This window comes from Haliaeetus leucocephalus, unplaced genomic scaffold (genome assembly GCF_000737465.1).
Source record: "Haliaeetus leucocephalus isolate CR32 unplaced genomic scaffold, Haliaeetus_leucocephalus-4.0 Scaffold933, whole genome shotgun sequence".
In the NCBI taxonomy this organism is placed as follows: Eukaryota; Metazoa; Chordata; class Aves; order Accipitriformes; family Accipitridae; genus Haliaeetus; species Haliaeetus leucocephalus.
Genome location: NW_010973369.1, coordinates 3,043,657 through 3,065,108, shown reverse-complemented (window position 1 = coordinate 3,065,108; position 21,452 = coordinate 3,043,657). Strand labels below are relative to the sequence as shown.

Below are 21,452 nucleotides of genomic sequence, written 5' to 3'. Positions count from 1 at the left end.
CTCCAGCACCTCCACGTCTTTCCTGTAGTGAGGGGCCCAAAACTGAACACAGGACTCGAGGTGCGGCCTCACCAGTGCCCAGTACAGGGGAACAACCACCTCCCTGCTCCTGCTGGCCACACTATTTCTGATGCAGGCCAGGATGCCGTTGGCCTTCTTGGCCACCTGGGCACGCTGCTGGCTCATATTCAGCTGGCTGCCAACCAGCACCCCCAGGTCTTTCTCTGCCGGGCAGCTTTCCAGCCACTCTTCCCCAAGCCCGTAGCGCTGCATGGGGTTGCCGTGACCCAGGTGCAGGACCCGGCACTTGGCCTTGTTGAACCTCACACGATTGGCCTCAGCCCACCGATCCAGCCTGACCAGATCCCTCTGTAGGGCCTCCCTACCCTCAAGCAGATCGACCCTGCCTCCCAACTTGGTGTCATCTGCAAAAGCGCACACGCGAGCGCATCTCTCTCCATCAGGGAATCAAACCCTGTTCTCTTTCAACCTTCATTTCAGCACCTATCACACACAGACAAATCACACACTTTATAACTTCTTTTCTGTGTTAACGAAAAAGCACGTTCAATTTACTCTCCGTGTCAAACCCCTCCAATCCCAAAGCAACCCTCAATGTCAAGCATCACCCCCGTGCAGCTGCTGCCTCGCAGCACCTGTGACAGCCGGCTCAGGACACAGAGGCAGTGGGTAACTGTCATGGGCCACCACGCAACTGCACAAAATCCCACAGCTAGTGGCATGCTGGCCCTTCGTGGGACCTGGCCTGGAGGTGTAGGTGATCCTTCTACCACCGCGTACCAAGTAGGGGCATTTCCAAGACTCCATGCTGCAGAGTTGTTTTCAACATAACCAAATGGATTAGAGAGCCACAGGGACTTCTCTCCCAGCCCTTGGCAACCACCAAAGCCTTGTCAGAGAAGTCAAGAGAGTTTATCTGTGAACATCATCATCAAAGGTATTCAGCACTGCATGGAAACCAGTTCATACATTCAAGAGTTGAATCAGAAGTTAGCACCTGAGCTTGGCAGAAATGCAGGTTTTTCACAGCTCCAGTAATACTTATAATCAATGAGATGGGCCTGACAGAAGGTACAGAAAGAAATCGGTGTGACGGCTGCTGTGCACAGAGGACACTAGTTCCCCCAGCCAGGGCCTGAAGCTGGAGATCATCCTCCTCGTGGGCCCTGGGCCTGATCCAGTTGAGGATGGTCTGCTCAATAAAGATCACAGCACAAATTTGCTGCAGCTTCCTACTCATGCAATCCAAATTTAAGACCCATTACCTTGAGCATCCAAGTTTAAAAAAAGAAAAAAAATTAAAATAAAGAGTGGACAAAACATTAATTTCCTTAACATTTCCTAATTTCTTTGAAGAAGGTTTGAAATTGCCTTCCACGACTCCTCAGAGACAGCACAAAAGACATGTAAATTAGGTCAAAAGAAGTGGGCATGCAGTGATACAACCTGGGTTGGTCTATAACCTGACTGTCAAGTGCTTTGCATACAGACCAACTTGTTTTAATAGTTATTTCACCTGCCTCATCACACAAAGTTGGAAACTCTTTCCAACTTCTGTCACAAGTTCTATGTGATTTCTGCTTCCCACCACCTCAAGCAGTAGAAGATGAGTATTCCCAGGCTGGATGATGCAATATAGCTTTGTGGTTGCCAGGAGGTTAGCCCACAGGGAAGCAGCTTGAGAGGCTGACAGGTTATTTAGACTTTTCAGAGAGAAAAAAAAAAAAAGTCCAACTTGTTGCCTTCACCCATCCCTGCCATATCCACAGACACCAAAGTGCCAGCCTCACGCGAACTCAAAACAAGATAGCTTTTGCTGCCAGCTCTCCTCTGCTCAGCTTCCTGCACTTGGACACAGTAAAAAAGAAACTGCACACAGGGTTGGGAGCATTTTCCGTTTTAGTGAGTGGCTGCTTCACTTTCAAAAGCCATCTCAGTCAGCTTAAAACTTTCATCTGCAGAATATGGCTTGAATTCAGCAAAACCCTTCAGATCAGACCTGGGCAGAGAGAGAAATCCAGTTCCCTCTCACAAACCGCTGAGGAGTTGTGTATGTCATGGCAGAGGAACAAGGATGCTCTTCATGGGAGGGGAGGTCTGGGGTCCAAACCCACGGGCACAGCTTACACCAGGGATGTGAGCTCAGGACTCCCAACACTCACAAGACTGGTCTAACAGCACAGCCTTCAGGGTCAGTCTAGAAGTCTTTTACTTAACATAAAGAGGAAAAGAGCTGAAATTCTCCTCCAGAAAGTGTTTTGCCTTAGGGCTTCAGACCAGGTCACTGATGTTTCATCCTGTTTCTGAATGAGTACTTCAGGCTCAGTGCATACAGTAATTTTTTTTTTTTTTTTAATTTTTTTTTTTAAATTTTTATTTACATGCTGAGCTTACTAACAAAATACATAGTTTAAACTACCAAATTAAAAACCACATCATTCCTACAGCTTTTATGCAGGTTTAAAGCATCCCATTTATCAGAGCAGTATCTCTGAACATTGAAGACACAACTCCTCGATGCTGGGAACACGCAGTTGCAGGAAACAGCAGGGAGCAGAGAGAGAGAGCAATATATCACAATTCTCTCCCTTTGTCCCTTCGAGAGGTCTCCTGTCTTGGGATGAAAGACCCTGTCCAACTCTCCACATTAGTATTGCAAGTCTAATGCCTCCCATACCCTCTTCAGCAAGAGTCAGCCCAGAGGAGTTAATAGTTCTCCTTTCTGCAATAGCAGAGAAAAGCTTCAGTTTGCCAAAGTATACTGCATTTCCCAAGAAAACTGCAATTTTCAAAATAATTAACAGTCATTAAAATTCCCCATTAAGTTTTGCCATTAGCAATGGCAGGACTATTCTCCTCTCCACAGTAGTGAAAACTCTGCTAACTTCTGTATTAAAACCAGTTTTGTTAATGAACCATTTTATTCCATCCTGTTTGCTTATAAGAGAGCTCCCTCGCATCAGGGAGTTTTTCATTACATATTTAACACTACAAGAGCCCAGGCGTCATGGGCCACCTTTTAGCTGTCACAGTGCAAGAAAGGTGACATCCATCTTCTGAGCTTGAATGGCAGATTGCCCTGTCTGTACTCACTGCATCTCTTACACCTATATATGAGCAAATGGGGAGAGAGCCTCCTTACACTCTCCTGCCACGCTGCCGGCCATGGCTGCTTCTGGGCAATGATTAAATTACCTAAAAAAAACCCACAGTTTGAACATTAAGACAGGAAGAAAGCCACCAGGCTTGAGCTTTACGTCATCTCCCATCGACTCCACAGTCTAATATTTTGACTTAAAAATTTATAGTAACAACAAAATGCTTTAGCACCTAAACCCACCTTAGTAAGTTCATTAAAGTAATTAATGCTTAAGTGGCTGCTCACGCTGCTCTGCTGACAGCACTAATTACAGGTTGCAGAGGTAGATCCCAGTGACAGCACAGGGAACCAGTTGTCAGTTTGAGGCTCATGCACGGTGCTGGGAAGACGTGCAGTCCCATGCAACTGCTTGGGCCGGATCCAGCACTCCTCTACTTTTTCCTGCTACTAAACCCAAAATTCAGTATCTCCAGCACTGAGTATAATTGAGCAACTTTGGCAGCTTCTGATGAAAGAACACGTATTTTTCTGCTGACCAGCATCCAGCAGAAGAGGCCTGTAGCATCTTACTCAACACCCTTTTCGAGAGCAAGTCCTTCAAGAATGGGAGCGGGGCTGGCTAGCCAGGGTGACAGGGCCCTTACAGATTTCAAAATGCTGTGGTTCCTGGAGACAGCACGGACCATTTTATCCCTTGTGAAATGAAATGGGACGGTTGCGCTCTCACTCACTAAACCAGGGGTATAACCTTCCTCACACAAACAGTCCTGTCCTTCAGACATGGGCAAAGATCCACATGCTCAGTGCAACTTGTGCCAAGAGCACTTGTACCTGTTTAGGGAGATGCAGGATATCTGATCCTCATTACTAGATCTGTGATCAGTTATAAGATCCATCCCTCAAGTGGTTTTGGTCCTACCTTTGTCTGGAAAAAACACAGTCTTAAAAAATTTGATTTCTTTCCAAGCAGCTGTTTGTAACAAATGCTTCTGAGATGTTTCCCACATTTCACAGACTGAAGCAAATCCCACTCCAAGCCACCCACTCCACCAACCCAGTTAGTGCTACAACACAGAAATCCTGTTTGTTTCTATACATCTCATTGTAAAGAATAATTCCCAGGGAAAGGAGCCCACCAGATCAGGAGCATCCAACAAGGTCTGGATCTCGCATGAGCAGCTGCAACTAGTACAGTTGTATAATGGCAACTTGACCTACAAACCTTGAACCAAATTCTAGCTATATTCCCCTTTGAAAAATGAGTGCATGAAGGCTGAACGCTGCTTCTGCCCTGGCTGCTGCCAGCTCTTACAGCTGTAACCTCTGGCTTGGCTCCACGGCCCAAGAGGACCATTACCTTTCCACCATCCGGCACACCTGGGAAGAAGGGGATCACCAGCAAAAAGCGAGTTAAAATGGGCCCTGGTTGCGTAAGCTGCATAATCTGTGCAACCTATTACTAGGGGACAGAACACATTTTGCTGGCCAAGATCTCCACACATCACCACGTACGTTCGGTTGAAGGACACAAGAAGGAACAGCAAGCTCTGGCGCTGCCTCATCCACCTAACAGGGCACTAGGGGCTCTGAAGCAAGGGACAGTTTCCCAACAAACGTGCATGCCTCGTAGATCAAATGGCCACATACGGTGCTCTGGGGACAGAACAACTGCGGGTGCTAAAAGGAGCAAGATGACAATCAGGCTTGGCATGAGGCACAGATAGTTTTCGGGACAGACCACATTAACTTCTTCACTGCTGAAGCCTTGCTCCCCAGCGGGGCCGTTCCTCTAGACAGACCCAATAAACCAAACTGGTTTGAGGTGGTTTGTGCCTGTAATGCACAGCAGCAGCAAAGAGATTAAAAAGGAGAACATATGCACCAGGGATTTCTAGTAAATAAAACACCTATAAAAGCGGAGATGGATGCTCAGCACACACAGGCGAGGTTCAGGCAGGGCTATCCCCACTGCAGGTGGAGAGGAACAAATCACGGCAGCTGTGATCTGCAGACTCACCGTGGGAAGTCACCATGGGAAGGGAACAAGACGCAAGCAAAGCCACCTCCTCCACCCCAGCACCAGCCCACCAGTAACCAGTCACGAGAGCCCTGGTGAGATGGGAATTCAGATAGACCTGAGCCCCAGAGCAGCTGGGCAAGATATGCAAACCCTCCCTTGGATTTCTATTCTGCAGTAAAAATCCAAGAGCATTAGAAAGAGGTTCTTCAAGGAACTGTGGGGGAAGCAGGAGCTCCTACAAAGAGGTCCTTATATTGTCAGCAGTTTGGGCATGCTTTGCAACCATCTGGTCCATCCCTCGTCTACCCCAGAGTATTTAAATCAAGGAGTTTCTTCAGATAGTGGGCTAAATCGGAATGACAAGGTTTCTCCACCTTCTTGGCTCGCAATCCCTTCCTTTCTGATGTGTCTGAAGGAGAAATTTGCTGTTGATGAAACACATCCCCCAGGACTCAACCAGCAGTGAGAGATGGGCCAGGCTACGCCGACCCACTGACGGGTCCTATTTGGCCACATTTCTGGATCAGCTCCCATGTGTCCATGTCACACAGGGTACCATATCTCCCCTCACAGATAACACTTCCCTTTTCACAAGAAAAATAGCTTGATAAAAACTGCTGACCCCTATTCAACTTATCACAAGAGAAAAACGAAACCAGCTTGGAATCAGGAAAGGGCTACGTGAGCCTCTTTGGAAGATGCCCCTTCGCCTCCACCTGCCTTTCCAGGCACTCAATTCGAGTGCAGTAACGACAACAGGAGCACACGTTTTAGACATCACACGCAACTGCAGCGGAGAATAACTCACTAAAAACCTGATTTACTTAATGACCGTACCAGGAGCTTTGCAAAACCCAAGTGATTTCAGAGGAAGCTGGTGCCTTGCTGCTGCTCTGAGTCACGGGAAGTGCAGCGCCGCAGCCAAGCCCCAGAGCGAGGCAGGAACACTGAAATTTCCCCCAACTATTCTTATCTTGTCTCACAGTAACTCAAGGCTCATTTTCAAAACCGGGGCCTATTCAGAGCAAACAAACAAGCCACTGCATTCACTAAACCCTGCTGCGTCCGGGAAGGCGCTGTAAATCATGTGCACAGGCAGGGTTTACATGCAAAAGCAACAAGGAACGCGCATCTGCAATGATTTTATGGCACACCAGCACAGATAATGGTTTTGTGCTCCTAAAAACAGGTGATTTAAATTCCAGGGTGTCACAGATTTTAATCCTGAGCTAATTTTTCCTCTATTCTATGCTCTAGCATACATCACCATTATCGAGAGAGCAGAACTCGCAAAAATCAGATTTCCTGAAGATAGACTACAAGAAAATGATGTTTTCTGCAGCAAATCAGTTCAACAGAGGCTCAATAAAACATGATTGATAATTAGTGCTTTCTTTCTGACAGCTAGTAGCAATTGTCTTCTCCTTAAATCTAGTGCATTTGCCAATTTAAAACTAATCTGTCCAAAAATGAAATAAAACATCTGGCAAAAAATTCACAATGAATATTGGCTAAGAGTTACAAAGTTATACACCAGAGCGTCAGCTGCTACAGCATCAGACAACTCAACAGTAATTAAGGTAGAGCTGACATGGCCTTGTGGAAAAAGCCATCAGGCGAATGGAAAATGGATGGGAATAGCTAAATCGGTTTAGGTTTCCCCTGACAGGAGTAGATCAAAAGGAAACTAACCTGATTAGGAGGGAGAGAGCCACTGATCCAGATTCATTGAGCAAAGCAGAACAGCTATAAAGTGACATTTATGCTTGCTTTCCTTACCAGGGTCACACAAAGCAGCCAGCATGTACCAATGGATCTGGCCCAGATTTATGGGTGAAGGGTAGACCCTTTTAAATACGGACACCTTCCCTCCCCCATAGCTTAATTTCCCAGTTAAGCAGCCGTCCAAAAAAAAAAAAAAGGCCATAAAATAAGCCCCCCCAAATTTAATTAGAGTAAGTGATGCTCGGTGCCTGTTGGCAGTGCCACTCTCCCTGCACCGGGCAGCTTGTTCCTATTACGGGCAGGTTGAAACCACCTCACCAGACCAAGGCTCTTGGCTCAGCCCATTTCAGCCAGTGGGAAGAGCCACGCAGGAAGGATTTGGTTCAAGCACTGGCTGTGCCCATGTGTGGGTCCCCAAGCATCCCACTCGTGGATGCACATGAGTGTAGTTATGTGGTCCCTGATACAAGCCAGCATTTGCACTAAGGCAGGGCATGCTGGTGCTCCCCTCGGGATGCTCGCAGCGCTGTATCGCTCTATCTTGTGGGAACACGACACATACACACCCCAGGGGCACCGTGCCTGCCTTCCCAATGGAAGCCTGATACAGATCCCAGCTCCCAGTACCTGCACTGGCTAGGGCACCTGGGAGCCATCACCTCCTCTAGCAAATCCTCTCCCCTGCAAGATTAATTCACTGTTATGCACAGCTGCCACCACCACTTACAAAGGTCTAATTTTAGTTAAATGCAGCCACTCAGTGACTTGCTGTGTGCCTGGGCTCCTGGCTCCACCAGTTGCTTGTTAACCACTACCTGAAAACCCTCTGCCACGCACAGCACGGCTACCAGGCTTCTCATTAACACCAGGGCCAGCCGGTGCAATCACCTGTGCAGCGAGACATGCCTAGGCTGGCAGGGTAAAAAGCCCTATGGAGCCCTTCACACACCCACTCTCCCCAAACCCCACGGGAACAACTCACTCCCCAGGGTTGATGACAGCACAAAAAGCTCCCCTCACCAGCAGTCTCGGAGAACGCTGCCCTGGCCATGTCCCTGCGTGCTCCTGCCAGTCCCGCTGCTTTCTAGAGCTGTGCACATCCCAGGGGATGCACAAGCACAGGTACATGTTTTCTTTCCAAAGCAAATACCCCCCCAGCCCGTGACCCTTTTGCTCAGGTTAAAAGCCTAAACCCACAAGTCAGCATTTTACACAATCACTCTGTACACTGCAAATTGTACCAAATCTAACAAGATTTTTGGTGCTCCAGGAGGCTGTTCCAGAGCCAGGGGCAGGCTGCACTGCTCGCCCTGCTCCTGCATCATGTCCATCCTGCTCTGGCAAGGAGACCTCCAGCTTTCCCTTCACCTACCCCACAAGCATTTCCACCAGCAAATTCTCTCCAGTCACAGCTCTCTCACCCTGCTTGCCTTTGCTCACACCTCTCAGAGCTGTAACGATGAGACAAATTGCTCCCGTGCAGAAGCAAGACCTTCCCATAGCATCGAGAGCACGCAGAAGCGCCGAGTGCTCCCAGGTCCCGTGCACGGGAAGCCCTCCTGGTTCTCCTGCTTCCGAGCCACCTCCCGTCCAGTGTGGAAGGTGGTCTCCCACACAGCAGGTCTGCCACGCTGCAGGCTTCTAGTGCAGCTCCAGAGAATTCGGACTTCCCAACAAGAGCAAAGGGATGTCCACAACAAAACAGCCTGTGCCCAATGACCTCTCATATTTTAATGAGAAATAATAAATGTAGCCAAGGCTTTGCATGAGTCTCACCAAACCTCTGTGTTCATGCACAGGCCAGACACTATCTGTCACCTCCCAAGGAGCTGATATCGAGTTGGATGTTATTAGGCTCTAAGACAGATACTGCTTTGGAACAGGGCAAAACTGCAAGACCAACTTTGCCCACTGCGGTGTGAATAAATAACATTCTCTTGCCCCCCCCCAGTCCCAAGACCCCCTGGTCTGTGGGTGACGAAGCTGTTATTTTCATTTCCCAGTTACACAGCAACCAGTGCTGGCATCTTAACGCCTCGAATCAGCCTGCTGGCTTTTGAAGCCCTCTGAGCATCCTAGCCGTGGCACCTCAGGACCTCCATGCACAGTGCTGCATGAAGGATCTCTTTCCAGAGGGCACAGCAGGGACAGGACAGCTGGCAAACGAGGTGCCACAGCGATAAGCAGCATGTTACAAGGAGAAGTTTTAAATAGATGTGAGCAGCTCAGTGGGTAGGTAAACAGGATCCCTATTTCTTTCCTGTTCCACAGCTGGAAAACCCACAACCCCTTCCTGTGGGAAGGGAAGGAGGAGGGTGGGGAGCTCACAGCACCGGGGTCGGTTCCCAGAACTGGGTAATAGCTGCCCCAGGGAACCCCTCCTCCCCGCAGCAGAGGTGAGACATTTCCACCGCTGCTGGGAACTCCTGGTGCTGATCGGGGCAATCACCAAGGGGCACAAAATGCCATGACAGTGTATTTTAATACCATGGGGCAGAAGTGCTTAACCAGGTGGCCTTTACACCACCATCCAACAGAAAGGAGCTGAGCATTTTTCAGACGTACTCTGTATTCTTAAGGAGCACTCTGTATTCTTAAGGTTAGGTGACCAAACCAAACTGACTTCAGTGGAAGTTAAAAATATCCAAATATCTTTAGAGATCTGTGCCAAAATGCTCAGGAATTCACAAGAAGCCCCCAGTTAGTGGTAGCTGAATGGTAGCTTGGTCCAGGAAGGGTGAACAAGCAACATGTTTCTTGAAGCTTTCAAACCCAAGAGAATGATACAAGGATCAGGCAAAGCCAGATGGCAAGACCTCCGTCTCGTCACCCTTGCATTGCTCTGGGCATGGCTCCTTCCACCTCTAGCTGCAATTCAAGCTGTCAGTCCCACTTCACAGGAGGAAATCAGTCAACAAATACCACCCTTCAGCTAGAAGACAAGTCTTTGAATGTAAGTGAAGCAAGAAATATTTCCTCTTCTCTTGTTCCCCTTAGGATAACTGGACAGATCAACGCTGCAAACATTCCCACTACTAAACACATGGGCAACTGTAGAGTGCTGAGTGGTACAATGCAATGATGACCCAAATCTTGAATCCACGCTACAGATTCAGTGCTCAAATGACAGCTTTCCTTGCCTTGAAGAGTGATGGAAAATTGCCACAGATGAGAATAATTTGGGTCAGGAGGCAGAGCAGCAGCTTGTATGTAGCTATTTCACAACTGCATGATTAAAGTTATGGAAGAATAAATTTACTATGAAAGCACACAGGGAATCCTGCTTAGATGGTCTTTAAGATGAAATTTTAAACTCAGTGGCCCTTCTAATAAAAGCAAAATGGACTTCCAGCATCTCTCCATGACCCGCTGTCCCCTACCAACCCAGATACGTTGTGGTTTTGGCACAGCATCCAGCAGCAGGTTGGAAGTTGACTCGTTACAGCCTAGACTGGAGCTTCATATCACATTGAGGGACTTACATCATTGTTTTGACAGCATCAGCTTTAGGAGGAAAGAAAACCCTGTGATCAACTGCCTGACAGCCAGGCGGATGTCACTGCAGATCCACGGGGACTGCCCTCCTTTGCTGGAGCTCTGGCTCCTTCTAATGCCTGCTATTTCAGGCTACCAAACCCAAATTTTAATTAAAAGAAGAGTCCCATTTAAGTTCCCATGGAGCCCTGCTCTAGCCTTGCTAATTAAAGGCAAACTGACAGGATCTGAAGTGAAAAAATAAACCAGGTCTGAAAAGTTTAAGAGTCACAGAAAGAGTCTGAGCTCCTAAGTAGGCTGAAACTCGCTCTCCGTGGGAGCACCACATGTTGTCCAGCCCCAGGTTTCTCAGTTGGGTCCTGGTCTCTGTAGAGCTGACAGACTCTCCAGAGGGTTAATCACAGCACCCCAGACACTCACCTGTCTCCTCTGACAACACATCAGAACTGAACCCAACATTGGCAGACAGATGCAGAAAGTGCTCTTCTCTCTACGTCCTTAACTTGAGTGAAATGGCTGTCCTTCACTGCAGGGTCATTGCTGCTTTCCAACTCCAAGAGGCTGAGAGCTGGTATGGATTTCCAGGTGACTTCCTTGTCCCAACCACAGATGTTCTGCAGCAATGAAACCTTGGTGCAGTAGAGCTGCTCCATTTCTGTGCAAGGACTTCATGGTTTTCAAATCAATAATATTCTCCTAGTAAAATTTTGCTTTTATTGAAATAGATAGTTTTGATATAGAGAATCCTTCAAATGGGATATTCGAAAGACTTTGAATGCACCAAGCCGTCATGTCTCACTACTGTCGTTTCAACCAGAACTGCGCACGTGCAAGTATCAGCACTCGATCTCCAACCTTTGCTGCTCTGAATCAGACCAGAGTGGAAATACTTTGAAGGTGCCAGAATCTCCCCCACCCACTCAAAATATGAATGTTTCCAGACAGATGTTGGTGTAACACAGGACAAAATACAAGCTGTGTGCAGATAACACTTCTCTACTGTGGAAACCATCAGCTGCCAACCGAGCTAAAATAGGGCTGGTGCAAGCAAGGAGAATGGTGTGAGAGTGACTTTCAGCTTAATTCCTGCTCCAGTCTCCCCTTTTTAGAGGTGATCACTATAGCAGTAGCCCTTAGGAGAAAAAAAAAAAAAGTGGTTTTCTTTTGTTTGGTGGGTGATTGTTTTTTGGGGGGAGTGGAGTGGGGTTGGTTTTTCTTTTTTTTAACTAATAGGATTTCTCTTGTCAGCCCAGGTAAAGGCACACAAAGATAAATGAGACTTTGGAAGATTCCCACTGCAATTCAGAGCTTGGTGCTCTTACACTCAAGGTGGGGACCAGTCCTCTGTGCCATTTTGAAAGCAAAGCCAGGCAGAACAGATGAGACCACCAGGAAAAAGGGAATTGAGATATAGCTTGAAATCCTCGGCCAAACTGACAGATGCTGCAAACTGTTATAAAATGTATAGGGAGCATGGGAAACACAACAGAGCAACTAAAGCCAGTTTCCTACATGAGTGATATTTACAGCCTGTCTACCTCACACTATCTAGAGAATCCAGAGGCCAAATTCAGCAATAAGCAGTTGCAAATTGCAGGGACTTCAGCAGAAACTGCATCCGCTTGCTAGTAGCTGCACATGGACTCTTGTTCCCTGAATTAAAAGGAGTGCAGGGTGCTTGATTCCATGTTAGCTTTTGATTACAAAGGCATCAGCAGACAGAATTAAACAGTTTGCTTCCTGGCCTATTTAGCATCCTCTGGGTGACAGGTTAGAGGGTAGGCAAGGCTTAGGAGACTTTTTTTAACAGTTGTGCCAGAACCTGATTATATTTTTTTTTAATTTTATTTTTTTGTCAAGACATTTGCAGTGGGTGATAAGGTTTCCCAAAGATCTGGCCAGGCTCCAGAGGGAAAAAAACCAAGCAGTGAAAGTGTATGTAAAAGCAGCTCAGCACTGGGTTATAAGGCACCGCCTGAACCAGCTGCCATAGCAACTGCTATTAAAGAAAGAATTAGAGCGTTCTTCACGGAAGTAGGAAAACTCGCAGTCAATAAGCGTAAGGATGGCATGCAAAGCAAAATAAAGGAAGATAAATATAAGCAAGTAGGAAAAATATGCAGAACTGAATGAGAAGCAGGGCCACTTGCACAGGTATATGTGCTCTTGTGTTGTGGAGATGCCTATAAATACACTAAGATACCTAACTCCAACCTCATTAGCAAGCATTTTAGATACAGTTGATCCTGCCTTGGGGCAGGAGGTGGATTACATGACCTCCTGAGGCCCTCTCAACCTCTATTTTCCATGATTCTAGGAGGAAGAAATCTATACCAGCTGAGCTGAGCTGGCCCGAATCCAAAAAGGCAGGAATTTAAATCTGGAAAAAAAAAAAAAATAGATTTAATCCACTTTTCAAGTTCTCCTTGACCAGGAGAATGGGCAGAAAGCAGAGCCTGCAGCCACAGCTTACAGTCCTTCCTGTCCAGAAACTACATCCAAGCACCACATTTTCAACTGCATCAGGGTAAAGCAGCCACATGAGGGTTAGCCCTGTAAGAAGGGTTCACCTCCAAAAATATTCATTTTCCCACCTATATTCATTTGCAAAGAAGAGTTAGATACTTGGCTGCAGAACTGTGCTTATGGTTGTGGGTTGCTTTGGTTTGGGGTTTGGGTTTTTTTTTTTTTTGACAAAACACACTTGAAAACAGAATGATGTTGCAAAATACCAGGTACCAGCAAGCTCTCAGGAGTGATCAGGCTAATGTCTTACATCCTTTTGGCAGAATTGGGTTAGATATCACAACACAGCACTGCAGCGAGACAGAGCCTTGGCTATCAGAGGTCACAGCCAAGGTGGGAAGACAGACGATATTTCACTCTGGGTTGCTGCTGCTTATTACGCAGAAGATACCAGAGGTCCCCCGACTGAGCTGCTATTTACACTCTCTGGTTTCTCGTTATTGGAGTGGGACAAACACACAGTTAATTGGAGCGTAGGAAACAGCACGCAACTGGAAGGCAGCCAGGCAGGCAAGAAACACGTTGCCTGCAAAAAACTCCATGTCACAGCCCCCCAGAGCGAGGAACTGGCTGGGATGTAGTGTCAGCCCTTCCATGCCGTGATCCCCCCAAGCAGGCAGCCAGGTGTGCCGCTTTCAGTGCTTGATCCAACCCGTACCCATAGCCATCACTGCATTTCCATGCCTTGGTCCCCCTTGTGCGGATGGCAGGCAATGATCCCGCCAGGGAAATCACACGGACAACCAAGCTGGGAAGTTACTGGCTACTGATATATCAGTAAGTATTATCAGGTTCAGATTGGGAAGTTCTGGCTTTGACATTTGGCAGCCTGTAGGCAGCAGAAAATAAGCAGCCATCCAAGGCTGCCTCCATCTCATTGGAAGCAGAGCAGCCAGGACAGGGAAGGGAAAGGTTAAATGCCAGTGATTTAGTACTTGGTTATAGGCATAAACATCTCCAAGCACCTGGTTGAATTAAGGTCCCATTGATAATCTGCCTTTGGCTGACAAAAGTTCTGACGCTCCCAGCCAAGGCAGCCGTTGCGTCCTGAGCCCTCCCTGCTGTGATTTGGCCGGGCAGGGTTTGCAGAGCAGATGGTGACCTTACATATCCTACCTACTGCACCTTGCATGCACAACCCTAAGAGTTTCAGCCTTTACTCCCCATTGTCCGTATCTCCTTTCAAAAGGGAATACTCCTTACCCACGGTTGTGTTGAGAAGCAACTGTCAACAATACTAATAAACCAAAGAAATGCCCAGTTTGCATTTAGGGGTACATGCAACCAATGAGACACCAGTTCTGAGTTTCCCCTCCAAAACACATTGTAGCCAAATTTTAGAAGCCAATTAAGTGATTTAAACCACTTCTAGTAAGAAATAAAATCTGGGATTGGCAGCAGTCATTGGCCAATCCCTGTTTGATTTAAAACACCTTGAATCCAAACAGACCATCCTTACTAGAGGGATAAGTAGTTTGAATCCAATGTTTATTCGTTATCTTGTAATACTATTTATTACAACATACACAAGAAATATTTTCAGTGGTATCAGAAATGGTAGAAGCTGGCACATGCGTAAAAGCCAGAAACCGAAACGATGTGAAACCAACCCATTTCCATCATGCAAGCCGAGAACGCACACCCTGCTGAAACAAGGTGCAGGCGGAAAGATGTGCCCACGGAGGTGGGGGTGGGCAGCCAGGCCTGCAAGGGGGGGGCGGGTGGGGGTTTAAATTTTGATCAAAAAATTCCAGCCAGGATCCCTACATCACCATTTCTTGGAAAGGACAGTCAGAGCACATTTGCATGCACGTTTTCAGTTCTTGTTTTAGTCAAGAAAAGCAGCTCACTGCTCGGGGAGCAGGAGGGAGGCTGCTTCTGCTATGAGCCTTGCTGTGAATTGAGAAACTCAAGAGATGCAGAATGTCTGGCCTGTAGGTATGGAAAAAGTCTGTTTCCGAACTTGCACATGTTGAAACAGCAAGCAGCGATGCTCAGTGCATGCAACAGCCAGCACCCCGAGAACAGACACCCCAATCTTTCTTAAAGGGATTAAGATGCTTGACCCACTGAAACCAAAGCTCTTCTACAACAGCTGGTGCACATTTTGGAAAACACATTCTGAAGTGAAGGAAATATCTCATTTTGTTATTTGAAAAGTAAAAAAAAGTATTTCTGATCAAACTTTTTTGATTAAAGAAAGGATTTGAAACAAAATGTTTAAGTTGACTCCAAATTTGGGGAGGGAGAGGGCCTCATCACAGGAAAACCTGAGATGGACTTTCAGCATTAATTTCCAAACAGAAAAGTTGGCATTTCAAGCTCTCATGGAAATGGAAACAATTTTCCCACTTGATTGAAATTCCAGGAAGTCAGGGGAAAAAAAAAAAAAAGATTATTTACTTGTTATGACAACAGAGAAAGTTGCATATTCAATATTGCTTGTGCTCCCAGATGCCATCTAGTTAGCTGCCATATGCAAGCCACCCCACATTGGCATTGCATCCAGATTGCATGAAAAAGCCAAGTTAAATGTGGCCAAATATATGAATCTGCTTTTGGAAGACATACCAACCACCATTAACAAAATTAGCAAAATCCATCTTTGCCAAGGGCTCCCACACACAGCTTCCCAAAGAGGACAGCTTTCATTTCGACACCTATGGAGTTTAAAACTCAAGAAAAGCCTTTGTTATTGAACAGAAACTTTTCATTTCTGACTCGAGTCATTCCCCAAATACCCAGATATTCACTCAGACTGCTGGCAATAAGATTTTATTTTTTTTTCCAGAGCCCTTCAAAGGGCACAAAAAAACCCAGGAGAAAAGACTTCTCAGACAGATAAATGCACTTGCTCACAAACTTGGACAAAGGAACCCCATGTAAAAAGCTTCAGGAGACTAATAATGTGGGTGGAAAATTAAGGCACCTCATAAAAGGTTTTTAGTAACAAGGGAACAGATCACATCAACTTGGAAAGGTTAAAGAAAGCAATTTATAGACACTAATTAGGGCCTCTTTTTGAAGTGCCTTTGCAAATGACAAGGTTGGGTTTATTCCAGAAAGGTGCAGAGGGAGCGCAGTAGGAGCTGCCTGGGGATGGCTCTTAAAAGGGTCTACCACGCTCGTCATTAACACACATTTACAGGAGATTTAAGGGTTGGCAGGGAGGGAAACGTGGGGGATGTATTTACACAAATAAGCTGTGCAATGCTTATACCCTCCCCGGGGAAATCTTCTCCACACTGGTGCAGGACCCAGCGAGCCCCAAGCTTGCAGCCGCTGCTCTACTAGCGGGAACCGTTTTGCTGGATGCCAAGTCCAAGGTCATCAGACCGGAGTTTTCATTCACTTTCTGGCTCACCAGCTGTAAGGATCTGCATGGTCAAAGTTCTGCAGAAACACTGTTTTATGCAACACTCTGGCTCTGACAAAGTTTTGCTTGCAGGATGAAGTGCCAGAAGGTGGGAGCTGAAGGACTTTGCAGCGACGTTTCCCGGAGCCATGACCAAGGGGGGAGCAGGTGCCTGAGGGGAGGCAACTCTCATCTGAGAGCAGGAGAAACCAGGGCACCTCCAGTGCTGCTGGAAGGTGAATTGGTCCTTCGGGGGCTTTATTTCTCCATTGGTTCGCTGAAGCGAACACAGCTCACCCCCCAGCTAACACGAACACCTCCCGCTTCTGTCATTCAAGTAGGAGCTTGCCCTGCAAACAGGCCGGGGGTGCAAAGGGACTTCGAGGCAGCAAATGCCACACGCCTGTACAGGCAGCCACTTCACCCACCTCTGGGATGTCTATTTTTAATTTACAGAACACCGGCTCCTCTCCCCACACTCTGGGGCTCCTTACATAGGAACTCAGCGATGTAGAAAGACCTGGACACGACAGCCCTGCAGCAGACGGGGCTGCTTTCGGGGATGAGGTGCTGCCCTGGGAATGGCAGGACCAGCCTCCTCCCCATGGTTTCAGTCCATCGCCTTGCAGGACAGCCTTGAAGGGCCACAGCCTTCAGCAGCCCTTATAATTTCTTTGTGATTAGTAAGGTAGCTTATAAAGCATTGTTTTATTGCATTATAAAGCAACTCTTCTTCGCAGTCATTAGAACAGCCCTGAGGTTCTACACAACCCTGCCATTCCCTCTAAGCTCCGTATGGACTGAGCGTCCTCCCCTTTGCACCATCTCCCTGCAACCAGCTCAGATCGTCCCTAGAGCTGGATGAGGACATATTTCCACTTAAAATGGTGATTGTGCGTGATGCCCCTCCACAGATACTCCTTCCCAGCTCCTCCACAGGGGAGAGCAGAGCAGGCCCAGTGTGGCAACTGGGAGCGCTCTGCTTTCACCTCGGAGCTCACCCATGAACTGTCCGTAGATATTTCAGCTTTCCAAACTGAAGGTCCTGGCCAGCACACTGCAGGCCAGGGGGACCCGCTGCCCTCGGTCTGGGGTCACTGCCCATCACCTACTTCTCCCCAGCATGACTGTCTGCTCACATCTGCCACCACCGTGTTCGCGGTGTGCTCCCTACCCTGGTTCTGTCAACAGAGATCCAAAGGGGCTTTTAATAGCAGCTTGTTTGTTAAACCTGCGATATTTTGACAGATCTGTTGCAGAAGATGTGCGTAACAAGCAGGCAGGCGCCGTCACCCCTTCGCAGCTCCTGCCCACGCCGGGGCTGATGCTCCCTGGGGTCCTTGCCTTCAGACCTGCTTTGCCACCACGCCGAGATACAGCAATGCTGCAACACGCACAGTCACCCATCAGCAGCCGTGGAGGAACCTGGGTTTCTTACAGGGGAAAGACGTCCTCTTCTCTGAGGCTGCTGCATTTGCAGAGCCAGAGGTCACAGGCTAAGTGGGAAGGCGGGGTGGCTCAGCCCCGTGGCCGTGCCATCGGTGGCAGAAGGAAACAGGGATGAGGGAAGGTGCTGCAGATACACATGGGCACACAGGAGCTGAGCGAAGCAAGCACTGGTCTTTCAATTACACCTGGGCAAGGCACAGGCAAAAGACAGCGAAGTCAGCACATCCAGGTCCTCAGGGACACAGAGCTGCTCCCCAAAGAGCAGGGCAGGGTTTTGCACCCACCGACTCCATCCTACAGGGTTCAACCCACCGCCTCCATCAGGAGGTTACGCCACAGCACAAGACACCTTCCAGCAAAAAGCCAACTTGCTATTCAACTCTGCTTTCTTTCTTTCCCCCGATTTCATCACACACTGCCTACTACCATCCCCTCTCCCACTTCAGGAGCGATAACCTTAAAAATAAATACAAAAGTACAGAAAAGTAACAAAGAATGGAAATGGCACACCCGCCCAGAGGTAGCTCAGAGGTGACGTGTGCCAGCCGCACCCCCAGCTCTCTAACCTTCCTCACGCTAACTTCTCAACTTCTTAATCATTTATATTTCACCTCCCCCTCCACTTCCCACATGGAAACAAAAGATCACTCATACACCAAAATAATCACCCAGGACCTCCAAAAGCCCACGAATTCCCTCACTTTGGCCTAGGGCACTTGATAAGGAGTTTTCCCAGTTTGGCATCTGGGTTTGACTCTGTCCCGTCCTCCCCTTTATACTGGTGCCACAGCACAGAGGGGGCAGACCAGGGACAGAACCTGCCCCCCCACTATTTTTAGGACTTGAAGTAACCGATCACAAAGCAAATCAAATTTAAAAACGTGAGGCATCTGAAAAATCCAGCTACACAGGGAAGTGCCTGTGGCACCGCGGATACTGCCCCTGCCCTCTCTGGTGGGTGGAGAGGTTGATTTTCCACCGAGCAGGGAAGTGCCTGTATCACATTTGATGTAACCAGCATCGCATCGGAAAGAGCGACCGATGGTTAAAGCCCACTACCTGGGCTCGCCTATGGAATGAGGTCAACACAATTACAGTACCAAAAGAGACCTGCTGCAATGGATTTTCCCTTACAGGAGGAAAAGGGTAAAGCTGTGAGCTGAAAGCTCAACTCCTGTACCCCCAACAGCAAAGTATCCATGTCCACATGTGGTGCAAGACTGTTGTCCACAGGACCCGTGCCACCGGTACGTTAATGCCGTTGCCTGAACACACACCAGCCCTGCCTGCTCACTGCCATCAGGGTGCACAACTACCCTCCACCAGTGCCATGCTTGCAAACACCTCCACCTTTTGTGCATCTCTCAAAAAAAAAGGAAAATATTTGCAAGGCAGACAGTGAAGGAGTTTCCCCTCCTTCCAAACTGCCCAGGCCCAAAGCCAGAAAGTGCAGAAAGCAAAACTAAAAGGTTGGGCCTCTCACAGACCCATCAGCTCCATCGCACCCTCTAGCCCAAGCACTGAGCAGAGGCACCGTCACCACACAAAGAGGAGGACGATGAAACACTCGTTATCCACCCCAAAACTACGACCTGCCACTTACAGGTGGGCAGCTGGGTACAAAACCCAAAGCCATACTCTGCCAAGCATCTGCCAGCACAGGCAGAGGCAATACAAGTCATAAATCTGTCATCTCAGGCAGTGTCAATAGACACGATTTCACAGTAGGGCTCTGGCTGGCTTCACTGCTGGGGCTCTCCTAGAAGACTACAATGGCTCAGAGCAAGAAACACTGGTTCACTGGAGCACAGAGCTGGAAGTAACTGTTAAACCTTTAAAGCAAGAAGAAACAAATAAAAGCCTGCAGTTTCCAGGGCATTATCACAGGTCTGCTCTCCCAGAGAGAAGCTACAAATGCACGCAAAACCACAGACACACAGCAAGGCTTGGCAAACGCTTTTAACACACTGCCCAGGCAGGCATCACTGTCCACCACCAAAGTGCTCCGTTTCCAAACTGGTGCAGAACACCCACATGAGGACAAGTTAGAGTGCACAAAAGGCACCTTCTCAGAAACAGGGACGTGACTTTGGGGAGATTCCTCACAAGGCAAAGACAAGGTCCTTGCCTTCCACCCACATACCAGGCAAGTATATACTGCTTGTTGCAAAAGATGCTGGAAACTAGAGCAACATTCACTAGCAGAGATGCAACTCAACTGGCCAGGTTTCCTAAGCATCTCCCTTGTCTCTTCCATGCCAAGGGATCAGGAAGATCGCACCGATTTTGCCACCTGGCAGAGCGGCAACCCCAAATGCTGCTCCAGGTCTCCTGGGAAACATTTTTACTTCTCTGCAGAGAAGTAAACTCTGGCTCCCCAGAGCTTACAGGCTTTCCCCATGCTATGCTGAGGCTAATGGGGATTGACTTTTAGACATATTTTTTTTCGCCCCTTCAGATTTTGAAGCAAAAGCAAAGCACTTTGATCCACTTTGAAATGGTGCAATTACACCAATTTCTGAACAATTTGCAGTTCTCTTCTATAGGAAGCATTAAGCAAAGGCATGCTTTTCAGTATTTTGAATAGGGAAAAAATTCATACATCCATGTAGCTCTCAATCCATCCCCCCAAGCAGGGAAGCCGAAGAGATTTACACTGACATGTAAATCCCTGCAACGGACTTCCATAAAGCCACTAGAAGAGGCACATCCAGAAGGCAAAGAAGTGTTTCACACCTTCTGTAAGTAGAAAGCGTAAAAAGGAAAGAGAGAAAGAGAAAAGACCTTTCCCCAAATCTCGGTCTTAACTCCTGCCCTATCCTGGCATTCATGCGCCCACTCCTGATGTCAGTCTAGGTAACACTGGTGTCACACAGTGCTTTGAGGACCCCATAGCTATATCAGAGATGGCAACACTCCAGAGACCAACACCACATCAAGGGTAGTCCAGTCCATGGATGTCAACACAGATGCCTTTGCACACCACAGCATTACAGGGACCTCACATGTAGCCAGACAAAGAAATCACCAGATACAAGTGCCGTACCTTCCTCCAAGTCGTTCCTCAGAGAAGCCTCCAGCAGAGCAACGCTGGCTTCAAAAGACACTTTCTTTCGGTTAACAGCATTTCTCTTCTTTTCATGCTTCCGCTTCTTGTGCTGCATCTCCTTCTCATACTGCGCCCATTTCTTCAGCTGCTGAGCCCTCCGCTTCTGGGCTGCCCGCAGCCTCTCCAGCGTGGGCACCTTATCCAGCAGCTGCAGCTCTGTCAGGAGGTCCACATGGGCATCCATCGCTTCTGCCGAGAGAGAGGGGATGAAGGATGCCCCAGCAGGAAACGATGTCCCACTGCAGGTCCTCTGGATCGCGGCCGCCTGCTGCTATACCAGCATCTTGAGGCCGAGCTGGGAAGGGCCCATTGCAGTGTCTGATGAGAACACAGTGGAAACCTGAAATGAGGAGGAAAGTGTGAGAGATCAAGTCTCATCATCCCATGCAGACAAGCAACTAAGACCAGCCTGTTGGAAAACGCAATGGGCAACACCTACCATCTCAAAAGGCAGCTCGCTTAATTGCACTTTAATTGCTTGGTTGTTCTCACCAGGCTTTGTGATTCCATCCTTCACCCACTCCAAACACCGAAGCAAAACCATCTTGATTAAGCAGTAGTTTAACCGTGCAATTCATTCACATCTATAGTTCAAGGTAGCCCTCTCTTATGAGCAGAAGGAAGTCTTAATGAGCAAAGATCTTCCATAGTA

The 21,452-nt window shown here is 47.8% G+C and overlaps 1 protein-coding gene across 2 annotated transcripts in view; it reads right to left on the bottom strand.

Annotated features, from left to right (window-relative positions):
* PPP1R16B (protein phosphatase 1, regulatory subunit 16B) overlaps positions 1 to 21,140 on the bottom strand; it is a 42,519-nt gene extending 21,379 nt beyond the window's left edge. Inside the window, exon 1 of one of the 2 annotated variants that reach the window (XM_010584075.1) lies at positions 20,738 to 21,140. In XM_010584075.1, the coding sequence (XP_010582377.1) occupies positions 20,738 to 20,984 (247 nt within the window). In that variant the 5' untranslated portion in view covers positions 20,985 to 21,140. The remainder of the gene's footprint in view (positions 1 to 20,737) is intronic. The other variant, XM_010584076.1, reaches the window with a different exon arrangement.
* Between the last annotated feature and the right edge of the window lie 312 nt (positions 21,141 to 21,452).